Consider the following 20054-nt stretch of genomic DNA (forward strand, 5'->3'; position numbering starts at 1 on the left):
GAAGCCCCTGGGGGTGGTACCAGGGGGACCCAGGGGTCCACCGACGAGCGTTCTCCAAAAGCGACAGGTACGTCTTCAGGTCCCAGGAAATTCCGTTCACGACCAACCCCGCTCCGCCGGGGCAAATTAATTCTACAAAGCCAGGTCCGAAATTGCCGAAGAGACGGGTCGATTCGGTCGTTCGTTTACGAGGACCTTAACTCGGCGGTACTAATTTCTCACCTGGGCGTCCGACCCGGCACCGACGCGGATTCTGCACGTGGACCGCGAGGGCGACGAGACCCCGGTAATTAATTTATTTACCGAGCTCGACTGACATGCGGTAAATATCGATCGGAGGAAAGGTGGAGGTGCAAGCCTCCGGAGACGTTGATGGAAACTCGAGTTAATGGCTGGCGTCGTGCTTGGAACGACAACAGCCTTTCTGGGACAACGATTGGAAAGTCGTCTCGCGACCGTCATTATTTCGAGACAGGCGATAATAATCGTAATGTCTTCATCATTCCCCTCATTGAAATTATAGGGACTTCTAGTGGTAACCGTGTCCCCTTCCATTCATCTCCCTAGCCTCGCCACTAAATCCGCGCTTAATTGCGCGCAATATTCCGCCCTGACGGGTTCCTTGAGATGTTTATTTTCAAGACGGAATAATTACTCCCGCGGTGAAACTGGGTGACACCGGGGATAATTGCGTAATATCTCGCCTTGGAGAAACATCCCCCGAGAGGGGTCAATTTTCAATTTTTCATGGTTTACTTCTAACGCCGGTGTCTCGATCATCCTCGCTCACCGTGGGAAATTCCTCGTTCTTCGCCGGAAAACTCGGCGCTCGATTGTCGGAATGGCGAGAACCCTTTTCCGAGAGGGTTGTTATCGCGGCTCCCGAGTTTTCCTAATTTCCTGGGAACGACCTTTCGGAAGCCCCCGGGAAAGCCTCCTTGGGTGGGGGAGTAAATATCGCAGTTAAGCTTAATTTTCCCTCAAGGAAAGCTCTCAGACGGCGGGCGATTTACGCGGCGGGGTGAGCAACCGATACATACCCTCACGGAGCGAGACGTGCTTAGGAGAAAAACGCGTTTTCATGAAGATTAATGCGGCAATGCTTTCTTCCACCGCGGAAAGTGGCCTACATCTAGGAAAAACGAGGCCGGCATATTGAGCGATTTTTGCGAACCTTCTTTTCCATTCTTTTACCACATTTTCCCGCCACCTCGAGAGGTGCGATAAAGGCCGCACCCCCTCTAGGAATTTCTCTCTATATAATTATTAGAAAAAATATATGTATACACGTGTATGTATTAACTTTTGAAAAATTGCTTAGCAATCACTTACGCGTTAGTTGTTAATGCATTGTCCATCGAAAGGGCGCCAGAAATGACTAATATGCGTGTCGATTGAAATTGCTAACTGAAATCCAAAATCGCGACGAAATAACCTCGAATTAATCCGATTCGCCCGAATTTGCGGTATTGGCGGAAACGCAAAATCCCCTTCCTACGATCGCAATTACTCCTACATGTCGGGGTTTCCCATTCACGGCCATTTCTCGCGAAAAAGCTCCGTTATTACGCGTTACAATATTTTATGAGCGTTGCGGTTGAAAGTATCAATTTTTATTTTGTTCGTATATTTTTCTTTTTTTTTAGATAAAGTGTCATTACAGATGCGTTAAACAAAACGAACCCTCTGCCAGTCTAGCAGCCTGGGAGAAGTTTTACGACCTTGGCATTAAAATTTCCTCTAATCTGCGCCGTGGCCGAAACGTTATGCAAATTTTCAGACGAACTTCGGGCATAAAGCTACAAACGGAGTGACCGAATTCCTCGTTTTCTCGTACACGACTTCGGCCATGAATATTCAGAATGGCACGCCTTAATTTCATTTAAAAGAGGACTATTAAGTTTCAGTTTCATTCCAACGTTTATACGTATTTTAATTCTCCCGAGTCCCAAATGGAAATGCAACATGAAACGACTCATTGTCAGCAATTATCTGAGCGTCGCGAAGTACTCCCCCGAGTGCACTTTTCGTTTATCTAGAGCATTACATAGCGCAATGAGCATGCTCACGTGAATAGGTCAGTCGACTAAGTTAATTTAAGAATGTTTTCGACCTCTCCCTTATAGAAAGGAACCAAGTACCTTAATTCCTCAATGATAGTCCGTAATAATTACGGAAATAGATTGGCACAATTATTTAAGGAAAAATCGTCAGGAAAATGGTACAAGTCCAAGAATGTTCTAAAAATTGTACAGTTTATATTTTTCTTTTTTTGCGGTGTATTCGCAGAGTGCGTATTAAGTAGAGAATGTCTTTTAGGATTTACAGGGAACTCGGATAATCGTTCGAAACCAGGACGAGCGAAGAAATGGCGAAATGGGCGACCTTTCTTGATACCCGCGGCCATGGAAAGCATGATCGAACGGAATTTCTAAATGGCTAGGAGAACATGGGTTCTCTTGCAAATCTTTACGATGCTGTCCAACTTTCGCGGGAGAACGATTTGAATTTATATGCGATACGAGTCGGACTTATCTGTAGGGCATCGAGATCGCGGTTCGAGACAACGTGCTCTCGATAGGAGCGATCGATAGCGAAACAAAAGGTCCGCTCGTTTTGCACATTTTAAGGGCTGTAAATCTAGCTGGAACGGACTTTTCAACCAATCGGAGAATTCCTTTCAAGAACCATGGAAAATCGTCCACCGCGATAAATCGTCCGTAATCAGCTATCAATGAAATTCCAGTTTACCCAAATTCACGTATAATAAAAAATGCCGTACTTACACAGCGCAATAGAACCTGAATTTCTGGGTCTTTATGTTAAAGGATTAAAGATAAATGTGGATGGGAAAGAAAATTATGAAAAGAGTTCTTCAAGGGCAGAGGAATTTTTTTTTTTAACGAAGCATGGAAAAGGCATGACTCGAATGGCCTGGATATTTCGTGGTTATTAGATTGTTCTTGGAAAGTAATAGGTCAGATGTTATCCCAGAGGTGTAAAAAGAAATGTAATTACTCTGTGAGCCACTTTTTTAGATCAATAAGACCAAGTTCACAGAACTGCGCCCAGGACTGCCTGTTGCTCCTCGTGAATGGAGTAGTTTAGAAATATCCCATTTATCAATGACGACCCTAATTCGCATAAAGTTCGAGTCCCCTCGTCAAGAGTCAGTTGGAGGAGTTATCCGTGGGTCTATCGGGGTCAATATTGAAAATTAACGAAGAGTGATCAGACAAAATCACGGGCGAAAATGAATAGGGATCGTCCCTCTCGGCATTGAATTCTTACCGAAGTGAAGATTTTGCGAGCTAATCTATCATCTTCTACCCTGGATTGGAAAGGGCATTTGGAGGTCGTGACGTAATCGATAAAACGTGGACTACCTTCTGGAAATAATTAATCGATGACGCCAGCGTAGGGAGTAAACAATTAAATTAAAAAACCTCGGCTGGCAATGATTTCTGCGCAGAGAAAGTCTGAGAGAAAATCATCGACGGTCTCGTTTATAAAATATACGCTAGAACGATTGTTTAAAATACAGGTCTCTGTTGCCGATAAAGGTGGGCATTGAATTTCGGGAAATTAGGTAAAAATTATATCCTCGATGCCTGGACCCTTATAGATGTAAAACAGATTGGAAAAATCAGCCGTGCAATTCCGTGAGTCTTAAAATTATGTAGTATTATAATTTAACACTGTTTCGTGCTTATCAGGACCTCCGACCACTGATAAGCGATGGAAGGGATCCGCAGTCGGTACTCTGCAGAATAGGTGGTAAAGAAGAGAGCGGATAAATGGCGACTTACCTTCAGCTCCTCTTGTCGTTTAAACGCGTGCAACATGAGCTGCTTTCGGTCCTCCTCCGACAAGACGGGCTCTCTAGCAGGTTTCCCAGCACCTCTTTTTTGCAATTTAACAATCACTTTGGTCTTTTCATTCCTCCCTAGGAAGTCCCTCAATTTGCACCCTCGAAGCATCTCCTTGCCGCAGAACCAAAGCTGGGCCAACTGGATGTCCATGACCTGGGCAAAGGAACATTTCCCTCAGATCATACATATTATTACCAATGAATGCGAAAAATAAGAACAAAGATGATAATAAAATTGAAAACTCGAAACCTATCGCCTTTAATTTAATTATTATTTTATTAACTCTAAGGGCTGCTTGGTCATGCAATCGCGTGATGATTTCCAGGTGCGACGGGGATTCCAGTTTCCTCGGTCCTGTGTTATAAATTTCTTTTATGAAAATATGATATTCACCTCTAGAGATGCCTGGGTGCCGGTCAAATCCTCATTGTTTTCGAATTCCTGGCGAATCACGTCATGCGGAGGTAAACCCATCGGGTAAACTATGGTAACGGCACCTCGCAGATGATCCAGAGCTTCTTGCACGGTTTTTTGGTCGACCAGTTTTTCCTGCAGCACCAGCTTCTACGAAGGAATAGGAAGCTTCTTTATGAGCGACGCGAATTATCCGCAATAGCGGTACCAATAATTCGCGATGACCATTACCTTAGACGTCCCGGTCCGGGCGTGCTCGATGGCCTTCTTCAAAATCCCCTGCATCCTCTCGTTCGGTTGGCGACCATTCCGACGACCTTGAAAAATCATATCCACCTCGACATAATGGAATAAAAATAAGTAGGGCATGAATTAACTCCTAGAATTTGTCAGGACCTTTTGGGGAACTTCAACCGAGGTGCAAGAAGGGCGGCGAAAAATGGGAGCAAACTCTTAGGTGGGACAATTAAAATTCTAATCGGATATTTCGCCGGCACCCACACGTGCCGTGTAGTACCGGCCAGGGGGAAATAAGAGGAGCTTCTCTTCTAACGAGAAAAGCCATTTCGAAGATGCTTCTCGAGCGGTTCGTGCAACTCCCATGAGCCGGGAAACTTGTTCCTACCACGGCTAACGTAATCATTCCACACGCGAGAGTAATGCAAATAATAGGCTTTTCTGTATCTTATTTACCGATAACGTCCTTGTTAAAAGTCCAGCCTCCGGATGGTGTGCACTTCTCGGCCCACTCGTCCTTAAGTTTCAGCTCTTCGACTTGTTCTTCGGTCAGTCCCATCATGTTCTCGGGCAACATGGTGCCATACTTGGCAAGCTCTTCCATTTCTATTAATCAATGACCGGATGAATGTTCAAAAGCTCGATAGGACGTTTCAACCGAATCAACATTCCGCGTGTGTATCCAACATTTTCATTCGACGTGATATCGTTAAGGATCATGAATATGAAAATGGAAACGTCAAAACGATACCCTAATGCTTTGTAAACATAATCTCGCAACGGGTGCCTTCGCTTATACTTGCCGTAACAAATTCTTGAGACTTTCAGACGACCATTGTAGATAGTTGTGATGTCGTTGATTACATTATCGACACTTTCCTCGAGGTTGGTGTCGAAAAGAAACTGGCTCTCGTCCCCTTTTTTCACGTGGAGGCGCACCATCTTGAAGAGGTTCCGCTCTTTTTAATGGAATAACAAAAAAAATAGAATATCGATCGTCAGTACGCGGGGATGCTTTTGTATCGACAGATGTAGATCTGTAAATCTGTTCTTATCACGGTACAATGTTTCGGCGTGACGTTTTCATTGAACGAACCATCAGTTTCTGTTATATTAACCTTTTCCGTGAGCTTACGTGGTTACGTTTATAAATGGCCGCAAGTACTGTCAAAACACAAGAAACTCTCCTAGGATACCGAACGCTGAATGGAAACTCATCCGAGCTGAATAAACCGAGCCAGGTGCAGGTCACTCCTGGTTTCTGTGACAACGGGAATAATTGATTAAACAAATGAAAACGTGTTCGGCCGCACCTGCCACGCCGCGATTCCATCTACAGACTTTCGGTGCTGCACGTCTGTTAAAAGAAAAAAAAAATATAAAATAAAATACCGCACCCAATTTGCCGATAAATTGCCATCTCCTTAAGAATATTTCACGGCAGAGTCAACGTTGGAAAAATAAGTAGACACCACTGCGACTTAATAATGAAAATCATCATTTAATGAATATATATATTCATCGTCGTACAATAATATACATATTTACAGCTCGAGGAAAAACTGATTACAAGAATAGAGGTGATCGTATTTCAAACATGAAGACACGTTTTTTTTTGTTTCGTTTCTATCGCCTTCTAGACACAAAAATAGTATGTATATATATATATATTTGTATAACTGGCCTGCGGCGCCCAGCGATAAATATTCCGTCGTACACGCTATGGAATAGAGGTCTATACATTTATATTAATTTCATATATATGCGGCTTCACTAATGTAAGTGACTAGTATTACGTTAAAATACGTTTACAATATTATCTCCATAAAAAGTATTATGCGCAGCTCGTTTTACCTTGGGCCCGAGATGGTCCCCTGAATTTAAAGAAGTACTCCGCACAAAGTGACACCTAACGTTTAGAAGACACGAAGAGAGTCAGAGACATTCAATTGTACCCATCGAGTTTGGCTAAGATCTAAGAATTTTGGACACCTTCCAACCATCTAAACAGACGTTACTGCGACAAATTGCGAATCTACCCTCCGGAATGCGAATTCAGTTCGTTCGGTTCGATGAATGAATGCTCCTGTCGGCGCAAATACTTTCCGCTTGTTGATTAGTCATGTTAATTACGAATTACAGACTACCCTTAAACGACGATTTCGAGTGTCCACACGTACCGCGTACATATTGTCTTGATTCGTGTTAAGGTACATCTAGAAATAGGTACTTACGTTCGCGTAATCTACGTAGGCGCTTCTACACAATGTGGCTCTAAGGTGCGGAACCTTCGAGGAAAATAATTGCTTTCATCGACGCCTCGTATACTATCGTACAATTAAAAAAAAAAAAAAAAAAAAATCGGGGGTGCCATTTGGTCCGAAAGAAGTATAAAACAAGTCCGCAAACGCGCACCGCAGGCGCAATCGCCGCGTACGAATGATCGGAAGAACTTGCCCGGAAAATCCGAGAAACGCATCCACGAAAAAAAGTGTGGATCTAGGATTTCCAAGTGCCTCGAACATTTACGATCTACCTAAGTGTCTCATAATCTCGGCGGTCGCATTCTACAACTGTAACTTAAAACACGTATTCCTGACGCTTCGACGTTCACGTCCTACAACGATGCTAATTGAATGCGCTCTACTGTGGGTTGATTATCGACGATCATCTACACACCACGGTGGAACATTATTTGGGAACGATTCGTTACGGTTAACACGTAGTATATGCGTCTCCAGCAAGGACTAGCCTCGCAACTGCTGGAATTTCGTTCAACATCCAACTAGACACGGCAACGACACAGCTGGCGATGGATCCGAGAGAAAGAAGTATCCATTCGATCGGTCCTCTTCGGGATCACGTTGCCTCCACCTGCCGGGGATCGAATAACGCACTGCGTAGGTCTCATAGTTGACCCCTTCAAGGAGTAAAGCCCAAGTCTATTCGGAGTGACTCTCGCAATTTGAATTTGGTGGGAGCCCGAAAGCTTCCCCGCAGGGTTCCTTGAAGACGCCAGGACCTCCTCGCTAACCCTTCGGATCCTTCGGAAAGGAGCGAGCCCCGTGCAACATTGCGTGCTGCACGGTAGCCCCGTCTCAAACTTTGCTCTCTCGGCCATCGGCCGTGTGCTTGAAGGAGCTGCGGATTTTGCTGAGATGAAGAGCTGCGATGTGCCCGTAACTCTTGTTGTACCAGTCCGGAGTGCGGCCCCTTAGAGTAGAGAAACGTTGTATGAGTAATTAGGTTAGCAAAGATTGGGTACCGATTTAGAAAACTGGTTATGGAATCCATACTCACTTTGTGTCCACCCTGGACAAGTGCATGATACGTGATCTGCCACTTCCGCAGGGTTCAATGAGATAACGAGAGGCCAAGACGATGCCTCTGGTTCCTCCTCTTATCAGGGGAGCGTTGGGGTCTTCTATGGAAGTCTCCACTATTACGCAAGTATCCTTCGGCAGGTCGGTCCTCCAGGACCTGCGATGACAAAAGATACCTCGTGAGACCAGTTTCCTTTTCACCGTTTATCATTTTTATAAGAGGAGACCGGGGTAAATGCCTCACCTCACGACGCAGTAATCTCTGACCGGAAGAGGACTCATGTTCTTCGTCGCATACTGGAAGACCTCGGAATTTGTGTCCAGTTTCTTCACGATCTGGAACCGCAGGAGCTGCGGATCCCAAATATTCCTTTCCCTGAGGACGCGCCGAAGAAGCTCATGAGGAGGAGCTTCGACTTCCGTGGAGACCCTCCAGAGGCGAAGCGGATGTCCGTCCCCGACCTTTTTGTAAGCGATTTCTACGGTGCCGTCTGCCGGATTATTGATAGTGACCCAACCTCGACTTCTGAAATGAGTATAAACAACCTCAGAATGATTAAAATTAATTTCTCTCGCGTCCTTCGTGAACTTCCAGAAAGGACGGAGGACACGTACCTCTCCCGCGCCTCCTTCAACAAGGCTGTCGTACATTCCCGCAGGTATCCCCTCCAGTCTTGCTTCAACTCTGATCCCAGTTCGTCAAGAACTACGGGAACGCTCTCTTCCATGTAGCTAAAATGGCACTGCGTCAGCATATCGGAAGAAACCTGGAAGAATAAAAAGAGTACCATGTTACATCGCGCTCTTCAGGAATAACCACACAATTCAGAGCGTCTTTCATTGAGTGGTACTTACTGCACCTACCATGAATAGTTCACGATGCGTCTTAATCAGATATAGCAGACAGTCCAGCGCAGCTTTGTTGTTCTCGGACACTTTCTTCTGATCGGGAATGCCAACTGTCTTCCTCCTCCGTGGCGACACGCTATTAGACCTGTTGCTGATGTCGGGATTGCTGTGGTTGAAGTGAAAGAGGCTAGGAGCAAGACACACCGCCAGGTTCAGGGCAGTCATTTGGTTCTTGGGCGAGTTCTTGGCTACTTGGTTCAAGAAATCCAGGAGGGTCTCCAGAGCTTCGCGATGTTCATCCGGCAGCAACAGGAGAACGCACTGGACAGCATCCGAACGGAGTTCAGCAGGAACGTCTGCGTCGGAAGAAATTTCATTAGAAACCCTGCCAAGAAGCGACACCGACGATAAAAATGATGAAAAATTCTAAACTAATATGTGTCAGACGCGGATGTACAAATCGATATCAGCTCGTGCATCCCGATCACCCAACTTACGTTGAAAAATGGCAATGAACGTCTCGGAGAGCTTGTTCGTCAACAATGCCTCGGGCAGCTCCCTGAAGTACTGCTTGACAAGATCAGCAACGACAAATGCTTGGTGCCCATCGAAGTTGATATTATCCCCCTGCGCCTCGGTCGCGTCCTTCAGGGCTTGTATCTTCGTCTTGGCGGCGCTGGTCCTGAAGATGCCCACCTGGTCCAGCGCGTTCTCCCTCAGCCACTCCAGGGCGATCTGAATGCACTTGGGCAGAGCCTCTCCAGTCCTCTGCAGCGATAGCAGAAGTGGTACCCCGAATACCGTCTTGCCCTTGTAATCGGGGGTCTTTATCTTCCTGATGAACTTAGGCAGGTACCAGTTCCACCCCGTGCGATGAGCTGGACAGTAGGACTCCATGCAAGCGGTGAGCTTGAGGAGGGCCAGTTTCCTGAGGACCAGAAGCTGACCGCAGGACATGGAGGCCATGGCCCTGGAGCAGATGGATCCCATCGGTTCCGGGAACAGGGAGCCCCTCTGGAAGCTGTGCCACCTGACGACGGTTCCCTTGTGTCTAGGTGACTCCTCGTCCTGGTCGGAATCGCGACTGGTCACGGTGGAGCTGCTCTTCTGACTCCCGGCCAGGTCCGAGCTCCTGGACCTGGACTTCCCTCTAAAAGTGGTCACCTCCTTCACCATGGGTTTCCCATCGATCCGAACATCCTCCTTCCCCCGGCGAAGGCTCTCGTGAAACTTCTCTTCCCTCTTCAGGACCGCCACCTTCTCCTCCACGTGGCGCTCTTGACCTTGATTGAAGTTGTCCCTGTACCGCTGAGACTCCTTGCCCAAGTTGAGGCTGTTCCCGCGGGTGCCGATGGGGATGGGCTTGGGTGAGTTCTTGGGACTCCGCGAGCGGGTCTCCACGTACTCCAGCACCTTGGTGTGGTTGCTGTTAGCGTCCTTGAAGCACCTGTGTCGCCATCTGCTCTGTTGGTACTCGGAGTCGCTGAAGGCACCCTGGTCATCCCTCTCCAGGTGCAGGAGCCTGCGAGCCCGGCTCATCTTGATCCTCGAAGAAGGTGCACTGACCAGTGGGCCTCCACCTTGGGAACCATCCGAACAGTAGCTCGAGGAGTCGTCTCCAAACGGACTGGGTGCATTCGTCAATATCGAGGGGGAAAGCTGAGACGGCGATGGAGGCAACGTCCGAGGTGACGACGCCAGCTCGTGGAGGTTCGTCAGGGCGGTGCCTGTAGGCAAGACGTCCACGCAGTTCAGCTCCTTCACCTTCTGCTGCATCGAGGTGACGTCCAGCACCTGGGGTTCGCTGATGACGACCCCGTCGCGGTTGTGGCGTTTTCGTCGTTGGGACTTCAGGGACTCGACGCGCCTCAGGATGGCTTTGGCTCCATCTCGCAGTCGCTCGGAGCTGGTCCTCCGGAAGGGAGGGCACCGTTCCTCGGGAACTGGTCCAGGTGGGAGGCTGTCGCACCTCAAAGTGTCCAGCATGGTGTCTTCCGCTTCCTCAGCCTCTAGACGGTCCTCTGAGCCGTTCTTTGGCGGCGCGTTCTGCGCGGCTATCTCCTGCAGCCTCTCCAAGTTCGCCGGCGTGATGTCGCAGACCCTGGACCACCTTTTGGTGGTCTTCTCGAAGATCCAGTTCTCGCTCAGGGCGCACTGGTTGTCCTCGTCGGAGTCGTCCCCGGCACCCCTTGTGTCGCCGGCCTGCGAGCAAACGATAGAGGTTAATCGAGCGCATTTTGCTGGGGCCCTCCGTCAGCGGGAACGCCCCATGTTATGACAAGATGAAAACTGATCCATGGGGTTAACGAATCCAGAGGAATGCCGAGAGTTCGCGGCGGCTGCAGTGACTCATCGGACAGCAAACGGGAGATGCCGGGTCGCGGCGATAAATTCAACGCGAACGTAATCACCTAACTGACTGACGTCATTAATTGAACCTAGGACCCTACATCCCTGCGACCTCGCCGAGTGCAACGCGCACGGATGTCGCATCTGCATATACGGAATCAGCGCGAGGAGAACCGCCTGAGATTTATGTCCGACTCCAGACATCTCTTGCACAGCTTCCAAGATGCAAACCTCGTATCCGAGGCGCCCCAAATTTACAAACTGTCTCCAAGAGACCATACCATCACTAGACCTCGATCACCATCCATGTAAACCCCAACGCATCGGTATAGAGTCTGGTCCAGCTTGCGAGCTATTAATCTCCCTACGTCTGCGGAATTGGTCCACGTGAGATATGTTCCTGGTGAACACACGTCTGCTCTGTGTACCTAGAAGTCACCTCCCCTGCCCAAATCCCACGTATCGTTGAGCTTTTCCACGATCTGGCTCTACCAGTTACCAGCAGATGAGCAGAGGAACGGTTCCCGGATGATCAGAGAGTAAAAATATCAAGAAACGATTACGCCCACGATAGTCTAGGTTTCTTGGTAGATGGTTTACAGAATCGCCGGTCTTCCGGGTGAGGAAGGTCGAAGGATACTTCGGAAACCCTGGAGATTCGATCTGTAATCCGGGTTCTCCAGGTTTGGGGCTGTTGTCGATTCCTTAGGGGGAACATGGAGTTCTTCAGGGCCTCCGCGAGGACGGGACCACCGGAGGGTCCAGGCTGCAAAATGTGGCAACGTCCCCGCGGAAACTGGGCCAGTTAAAAATACAATCGACGACACGTCCCGCCACTCGCAGAATCCCCTCGGACCCGAGAATACCTCGGTCTCTCCTCCCCCGCCATGCCGAAATAGCATCGAGGGTGCACTTTGTAGCGATTACCTAACCGGAGACGAGGACCACCTTCCTCTTCCTTCTCGGCGGTTCGAGGGAGCTTTCGACACGAGACTGACGGAAATAATAAGGCGGCCGTGACGTGGGGGACCATCGGGATCGTCGACATCATTTTCGGCTTCTATTTCCGCCCGGTCCAGCTGGGCCGAGCGGAGGCGCGAGAAATTGTGACACTGGTACCCTTTCAATTGCATAACGATTGGAGGCTTATTTTTACCGAGAGCCTAATTTTTTAACATCCGACGCCGATCCGACGAGCCCCAACAAAGGCACGAAATGGACGCTCTCAAATCCGTCGATGACGGCTCATATGGGTCCATCCGGATGCTGGATCTCAAAGAGGGAAAATCAGGAAATATTTGGAAAGCGTCAGGCTAAAAATGCCGAATAAATCGGGAGATAAGAAGCACCCGTGATGAATCCGTGCGTACGTTTCGCGGGCGATTACCTTGTCTCGGTACTTACCTGTCCGCTCTTCCGTTCCGGCGCGTTACCTTGCGACGTGACCGGGGCCCTATACGTGAGTTATTCCCAAGCGGCCGTTCAACGAGCCGTGTCTCCCGCGCCCTATCGCGTCACTTCCGTCCTAAGGAGTTGAACAAACTCCGCCGGCGATAGCTCGCCTGGTCCGCGCCTTCTTCTGCCTCTTCTTCTTCGCCTTCTTCGTCCCCGAGGCCGAAGAAGGTGATAGAAAAAAGGACTAGACAAGGAGCAGCTAACTTCCAGGGAGTGCGGAAACCAAGCCCGAGAACACCTTGAAAAATCCTAAAGAAACCCAAAAAAGCCAATCCAACATTTGGAATCCTCGATTTCCATGGAAATTCTTAAGAAGAAAGATGAACCGTCATTTCTTGTTTCCGCGGGAAATTTCCACAGACAGGTATTTTGAAGAAGATCAGGGGGAGGTGGCTTTTAAACGATCCTGCGAGAGCTGAACTCGTAATTAAGGGTCGAGTTTAGACGTTGGGGAGGATCCCGAAGAGCTGGTCGCGGGCTCAATTTCGGCGTGCGTTGACCTGTCCTCGAGGTTACCTCGGAGTTCTCTGGCTCGGTGAGGCCCTTCGGGGTCCTCTAGGCCCTCTCAGCCTTTTCGAGTGATTTACCGGAGCCCTTCAGGATCCCCCACTTTCCCTCGGGACCGCGTTCCGGCCCGGTCCCATATTTCTCGAGGGAGGAGCGCACCTACACGGGGAGATGAAATTGGGATTTACCGGCAAGACGATTCGGAGCGAGGATTTATCACCCACTGTATAATCATATTTTACAAATTCATTTGCGCTTTGGAATACCTTCGAACAGAAACGTTCGCCCTGAACCCCAAAAGCTAAGGGAAAAAAATAGAAAACTAATTTAACATATATCGCGTTTACAAGGCTCGGTAATCTGGGATTATGGATGTACTTGGCGCGAAACTCTAAGTCTGTCGATTCCAAGTGCGAACTTGCCGACCAATTCTTTTCTGGACTTCATTTCATTAATAATTCTTATCAATCCAGGATTTAATTCCTCTGATAATTAGTCCTACGGTCGTTTCGATGAAGCTGGAGTTGAGTCTGGGTTCACCAGCCCGTTAATTTCTCGGCTCGTCTCTTCTCCGAAGACGCGCTTCGGGACGTCGACCGCTATACGATCCGTAAATTAGCCGTAAATTAGCCGTAACTTCGCCTTAATTTGGGAGTTTCACGTCGGATGAGCGGCGATCATCGGACGAAAGTCGACTCTGCGGAGAAAACCGCGGATCGGACCAGGAGAGGGAGGACCAACGGATCGTTTCAGGCCCGAAACGGAACGCCGCGTGCGAGGTATATATTTCTGGCCGTGAGAAACCTGTCCCTCGGGAGCCCCGCCTGTTCCTACCCCTCGGGGGGGTATTCCCTCGGAAATTCGGGGTAACCCGAGAAATCGACGAAAGCAGGACGACGTTTCCTCGAATCCGAGGTTCCGGGTCAATCGGCGCTTTCGAAAGCCGCCGTTATAGGGAACCGCCGTATGAGCCCAACGGAGGAATTAACGACTCGTAGATGCGAGAGAAGTGGGCCGACTCGTCGCTTTGCATCTCGAAACGCAACTAACGATGAGAAGCGCCGCGATACATCATAAGTTGGATTAGAGGGGTCGAGTAAAATAAATATCCATCTTCCCTATTTTTAATAAAAAGAAGAGGAAAGGAATACGCGCGGTAGGTATTAAGGCGACAGGAAAGTGGCATCGGAAGAGTCAATGAAACTTTTCTCCCAATTGGGTGTACAGAATTGTTTTTTTTTTTTTTCTTCAGAATTTTACAATATGAATATGAGAGATGTAAGGAAGGTCCCGACACCCGTGAGATTTGATCTCCCTTTGGGAAATGTCTGGAAATAATTTTTACCAACCATTGACAATTATACGAGGTTCTTTAATAAATGGGTAGGTAAGGGGATACTAGCTGGGGAGAAGGGTAGAAGGTGAAGGCGGTCATTTGCCATGCAATCGTTATTTACCGTACTGCGCACAGTGGCAACGACTTGGGATGCAATAAATTTCCACCGCGAGATTTTATTTCTTCCAGGCGGGTAATTTCATAGAAATCCGGATTACGGGTACGGCCGAGAGGGATAGGCTTCGAACTTCCGCGTAGAAGTGGTGGCTGCTTTGCGTTTTTCCGCTGCGCGGAGGTTCCGCGGGTTTCCAGCACCGGCATCGTACTTTTCCGTGTCACTTCGCGTTAAGTGTAAGGATATAGTCATCGCGAGGTGGCTCGGTCTCGTCATGCTTTTCCTTGACTCTGCTAGCTGGCGTTCGTGCTCGCGAGAAATCCAAACGGACCTCTGGACAAAAAAAGGTCTGTTCCAAGTACTGGGGGTCCATGCGCGCATTAGTCACGTTCAACCGGTCTAGCCTTAACACAGTTGGCCGTTAATTTGTCCGCCGGACGTTTTGCGGTGAAATTTATCCGCACATTGGATTTTAATTCCGCGTCCCGGAGGTGGGACCAGCGATCGAAGGTGCAGAAATGACCGAAATACATCACCGAGCGGCCTCGATTCCCGAATACGGCGCTTTTCCTCGACGCGGCTTGCGCCACGCCGTCATCGTCCGGACCCGGAGATTAATAACGCCCGTTAATATCGGCGGTTCCGCAATACGAGAATCAACGTTCCCATCCAAGTGGCCGGACTTTCACCGAAAAATGCCGGGCCTTTCGCAACCTATCGCGGAAGCGGATTGTAGCCTCCGGCGAGCCCTCCTCTAGCCGTGGCACGATTCCCGGGACTCTTTCTCCTCGAGGACGTTGACGAAGTTCTGCGGAAAATTTCGCAAGCGGACCGATTTGCCGAGGCTGGCTTTTACGAGCAGCACGAATTCCAGGCTCGGGTTGGAGAACGTAGAGACGTCGGCTTCCACGGGCTGGAGAAGCGGTGCTCACCTGGTACCACTTGGTAGCACTTGGTAGCGTCTGGTATCCTTTGATATCCTTTGGTATCCTCTGGTCCCAGCTGGTACCCGTCTTCCTTGATACCCCTGGCACTCCCCTGCACCTATCGGTACCCAGTGGCAACCTTTGATATCCACTGGTACCCCTCCACCGCTTTTCCACCACCGCCTTAAGCGGCTTCTTCTGGTTCCAGCAGGTCTGCTCGTCCTGGTCCCGCGGCTGGTTTTTGCCGCGTTTCGAGCCGCGCGTGCAACTCGCGTGCTCGATATGTAGGCTCGTCATAAATTCCAATCGGCTTTCACGCGGCGACCGTTAATCACGATCTGTCGACGTAAATCCGTCCGAGTTACGAGTAGAAGAGGGGCCCGACGACTCGCGGCGCGATCCGCTCATGAGCGCTCTTCGTGGTTCTCCAAAGGTTTCCCGCAGGAACCCCGGAGGGTCGACCTTGATTGTCATCCGTGAGCCACGCGGTCTGACACTATGGCGGCGTCTCTTTCCAACCACAATCCGGTCCCGGCAAGAATGAGAGACCAGGTCCTGATCTACCCCAGCGAGCCACTGCTCCGGTTACCCAATGAACGATTAAAAATTCGGCTCAATTTATCAAGAATTTTTTTTTCTCAATTTTTTTACTGATCAAGATCCTGACGTTTTCCTCCAAGCCAAACTGCAGTCAATCCTTTATATATCCATCGTGAAGAATCGTCCCAATTTTCCATGGTTTTCCCCATTCATCCCGTGGTCGTTCTCCAGGTGGTTTCCTGCTGGTTCCGACCTTGATTGTCGTCGAGGTGCCACGCTGTCTGGCACCGCACGGTGCCATCTCTCTCCGACCGCGATCCGGTCTGCGGTGAAATCATTTCCGATCTCTCTCCTCCTCTCTGGAGCATTCCCTGGGGGCCATTCCGCGACCAATCGGAAGGCGCCACTCGGACTCGATCGGAAGGAAAGATCGTCGAGTCGAAAGTGGTGCGACACTCCTCTCCGACGAGTGATCGCTTCGGCAACACCCCGGGAGTTATCGTACCCAGGATCGATCGCACCTAATATTTAAATATGAAAAAGAGCAACGAGGCAAGGTTGCCCTTTTCTTCGTGCATCCATATCGAGAGGATGCTTTCGCTCCTCCATTACCAGGATCGTTCCCCGACCGAGGCCGTTGTCGCCGGGCACCGACATCATCTAGAAGAGATCCTGCACCCAGGAACTCGGCGATCGTTATAACGGGACGAGACGACGGAGCCGGGTGCAAGTGGCGTCTTTCCGATCGCTAACGATCGGCCTGCACTTCCGGGCGTAGATTATAACCAGGATCTCGCGCCGACGCCCAGTCATACGCGCCCCTGGTCGGTCTTCAGGGTCCTCTTCGAGTTCTGCGAGTTTCTTCGAGATCGGAACGCTCCTTCTCTCGCATTTGCATAGGCGAAACGATCGCGCGAGCGAACGAGGTGGAAGCCATCAGGGGCCGGCGATCGGCGATCGAACGATCGACGGATCGGCCGATGATCGATCGCGCTCTCGCTCGCCGGAGACCATCTCCGGCCGGACCGCCGCGGAACGGCCGCTCGATAGAGGCGCGAACGACAGCCGCGGCATTCCGCCGATCGCCGCGAAACCGGTCGCCATAAATTCGCAGGACGAACGGCAAGTGCCGAGGAGCCTATTTCGCGGTTCCACGATGAACCGGTATCCCCTTCGTCCTGCAGCCTAACTTTTTCTCATAAAAAAAAAAATAAAAAAAAATGAAATAAAATAAAACTGCTAAAAAACACTTTATAGATAAGAACTTTCAATTTGCGAAAAAAAAGCGTACTAAAAAAATCCAGTAGAAATTAAGCCCTTGCAATGAAGAGGTGTAATCCTTGGTTATCGAAAAAAAAAAAAAAGAAAAAAGAAAGATTATCAATTATTCTAAGTACCTCATTGGGATATTTCCCTTTAATCTCCGCCGTGCTTTGATTTTAAAATACTTCCTTTTTTAATATCTGATAATATTCAACTAGGAATAGTGAGAATTTGGGCATGTTTTTTTTTTCTTTTCTTCGTTCCTTACATCAGGTCCAGAAAGGAGTAAAATCGATGTCGAGACGCGTCTCGGTGCGTGCACGCACCTCGAGGCGCGTACTCGCGAGGAGGGGGCATACCTCGAGTACACTCCCGTACGTGCAACGCACGTCCGACGCGATTGGTCGCGTGTAAGTGCACTTGTGCCCACTTACGCACTCGCACGCGGCCTAGAGGTCGTCATGTGTGAGTGCGCGTACTCGCATGTGCGTACCTACATGCAGCTGCTCGAAACCGTGCCGCGCAGTCTGCCGCTCTCCCCTATTACGTGCGTCCAACCAGTTTCCAGGTTTTACGCACGACAGGGCCGCCGCGGATGCGTAATTACGCGTGCCGGCCGCACCGCCGGCCGCGGTGGAAACGCACCGAACTCGCCGCCGAGCGGCGCCCTTTGAAAGGCCGATCGCTTCCCTGGAAAGCCGATATCTCGTATGCGTAGCGATTTGCTAAAAATCCTAAAATGATAAAAATCCCGGAATTTTCCTCGGGGGTAATTACCCGTAACCCTGAGAAAAAAAAATGTCATTGAATAAAAAAAAATGAATATTTTGTTAATTCACAGAATTTCACTCAAGTGGAAATAAATTGCATGTGACGTTTCTTTGGAACTGTGGCACCTTATTTCAGCGAGTTCTTTGAATTAAAAACATATATCTTCGGTTAAGTGAATTTTTTTTTGTTGGTCTTGGTGCAGAAAAATTACAAATTTTATGTATGTTCTAGGAGTAAATAGAGTTTATTATAAATAGTCCTCGGTTTCAAGGCTGACGTCGCCCCGATGTGAAACGAATAAATGGTTGGAAGGGTCCGGAAAAAAATTAGGGGGATCGAGCAGATGTTCAAGTACTCGATGAAGAGAATGTGGAAAATAATCTCGAGGATTATTTATCGAAGGGGGTTCGTACTTAGCGATGCGGGACTGCCCATTCGCACCGGCGGTCGAGGAAAAAGGCCTTAATGAACACGCTTCCAGACCATCAAGGATAACGAGCGGAAGTAACGACGGTAACGAGGAGGCCTGCCGATCGAGGAGGCGTATCTTCGATCGGGCACTTATTGGCTTTCGATTTTTGCCCGAGCTCATCTCGAGCAGGCCCGTAATTGCGGCGAATTTCGCCGGTCCCTCTTTCAATTTCGTGCCGACCGATCGATCGTTCGGAATCGTAAGGAAAGTACCGATCGATCGGTTTTCGGAGAGTGAAAGGCAGAAGAGGAAAGGACGATCTCCCGAGGAAGATCGAAAGTTGCCGAGGAATCGTAATTGAAATCCGCGATTCTTTTCACCCGCTCCTCTTCCTCCTTTCCTCTTTCCAAGCGCCGAGCCCCCAGAGCGTCGCGGATTATCATCCGACTATTAGCCGATTATTATTCCTCGGCGATCGCGCGGATATTTATTTCCGGTGAGAGCGACGCGGTTCGGCCGCTCGCGCGGATGCGTGCACGTGCGGAATGCAAGCTACCACAAGGGGACCCCGTATGGGCATGAAAGTACCGAGATCTCCCGACGATCCGACAAACGGGCGCAGACTTTCAGGGCGACCTGGTCGGTACCAAAATGGCAGAAAACGCGAAACTATGAGAATTCGGGAGAATTCAAATTAAAAAAAAAATAATTACCCTTCTCGGTGAAACCGCTCCAACTTCACCCCTCAAACCCGTAACGCCCTAAGGACGTCATGCCGCAGCGTCCCATGTAACATGGAACGATTGGCGAAATTTATCCCCACCGTAAAAATGGGGAAAAAATATAAATACGCAAATGGAGCACCTACCCGTGGAGAATTGACTTCCGCTTACCCAGAGCCGACATCAAAGAGCGATCCTCGCGGATATTTCCCCCCCTACGATCAAATTTATCCCCCGGGCCCCATAAAACTAGGCGTCCCCGTATTTTTCATTTTCCTCCCGTGGCGGAAAAATCCCAACACTCCGCTTAGGTTCTCGCCTAAGCGTGTACCGTAATCCCTGGGTGTAACGCCTTTGAGCGGCCGTGTGAGTAAGAGCATATAAAACTGGATATAGCGTTGCCATAAATATCCGAATGGCGTGTGGGGAACGATCGTAGCTTAGTCGCTGTCGCTTTCGATGGCTCATTTTAACGCGAGCGCAGTTACTTTCGGCGCACCGGACTTTACGCGACATACTCCCGATCGCTAGGTTCCTACCGATCCTGCCCATAAATAAATACCGCCATATCCACTTCTCATCTCACTCTAGGTATTTCTGTGTACACACACCGGCGTGTCCGATAATGTCCGGGATTTTTCCCGGCTCGCGACTGCAGCGGCCTTTCAGGTTATGATCTGGAAGGGATGAGAAATTGAATAAATTCCGATGGAATTATTCATTATGAGGAAACGTATCGAAGGGAGGAATATAGCACGGGGAGATGTGGGGCGATTTTTCAGATTTTTCGAAAATTAATCGGTTCCCATTTACTCGTTGTCGGCTCTCCGGTTAAGGCCTTTCCTACCCCGGTCACGCGTCGGAAGTTAATTGCGATTCCGAGCATCCCTTCGACACGATGGAAAAAAGAAAAAGGGAAAAAGAAGAAAATATCGCGCGTAAGGGCGACACTAGTCACTCGTC

At 49.2% G+C, this 20054-nt stretch overlaps 2 protein-coding genes across 3 annotated transcripts in view; both read right to left on the reverse strand.

Moving 5' to 3' along the window:
- The window catches only part of LOC105699769 (UPF0769 protein C21orf59 homolog), a 57684-nt gene extending 52219 nt beyond the window's left edge, over nt 1–5465 (reverse strand). Inside the window, exons 1-5 of the mRNA XM_012425053.2 lie at nt 5327–5465; nt 4980–5129; nt 4518–4603; nt 4266–4436; nt 3810–4025 (exon numbers count right to left, since the gene is read on the reverse strand). Coding sequence (XP_012280476.1) covers nt 3810–4025; nt 4266–4436; nt 4518–4603; nt 4980–5129; nt 5327–5465 — 762 coding nt within the window. The remainder of the gene's footprint in view (nt 1–3809; nt 4026–4265; nt 4437–4517; nt 4604–4979; nt 5130–5326) is intronic.
- Nucleotides 5466–6004: 539 nt separating this feature from the next.
- Nucleotides 6005–20054, reverse strand: part of LOC105699775 (rho GTPase-activating protein 7) — a 170989-nt gene continuing 156939 nt past the window's right edge. Inside the window, exons 11-16 of one of the 2 annotated variants that reach the window (XM_012425065.1) lie at nt 9193–10897; nt 8711–9051; nt 8462–8613; nt 8091–8372; nt 7824–8003; nt 6005–7736 (exon numbers count right to left, since the gene is read on the reverse strand). In XM_012425065.1, coding sequence (XP_012280488.1) covers nt 7622–7736; nt 7824–8003; nt 8091–8372; nt 8462–8613; nt 8711–9051; nt 9193–10897 — 2775 coding nt within the window. In that variant the 3' untranslated portion in view covers nt 6005–7621. Of the gene's footprint in view, nt 7737–7823; nt 8004–8090; nt 8373–8461; nt 8614–8701; nt 9052–9192; nt 10898–20054 lie in introns of both variants that reach the window. The other variant, XM_012425064.1, reaches the window with a different exon arrangement.

The sequence above is a fragment of the Orussus abietinus genome, unplaced genomic scaffold, assembly GCF_000612105.2.
Source record: "Orussus abietinus isolate OABI.00-Male unplaced genomic scaffold, Oabi_2.0 scaffold10, whole genome shotgun sequence".
In the NCBI taxonomy this organism is placed as follows: domain Eukaryota; kingdom Metazoa; phylum Arthropoda; class Insecta; order Hymenoptera; family Orussidae; genus Orussus; species Orussus abietinus.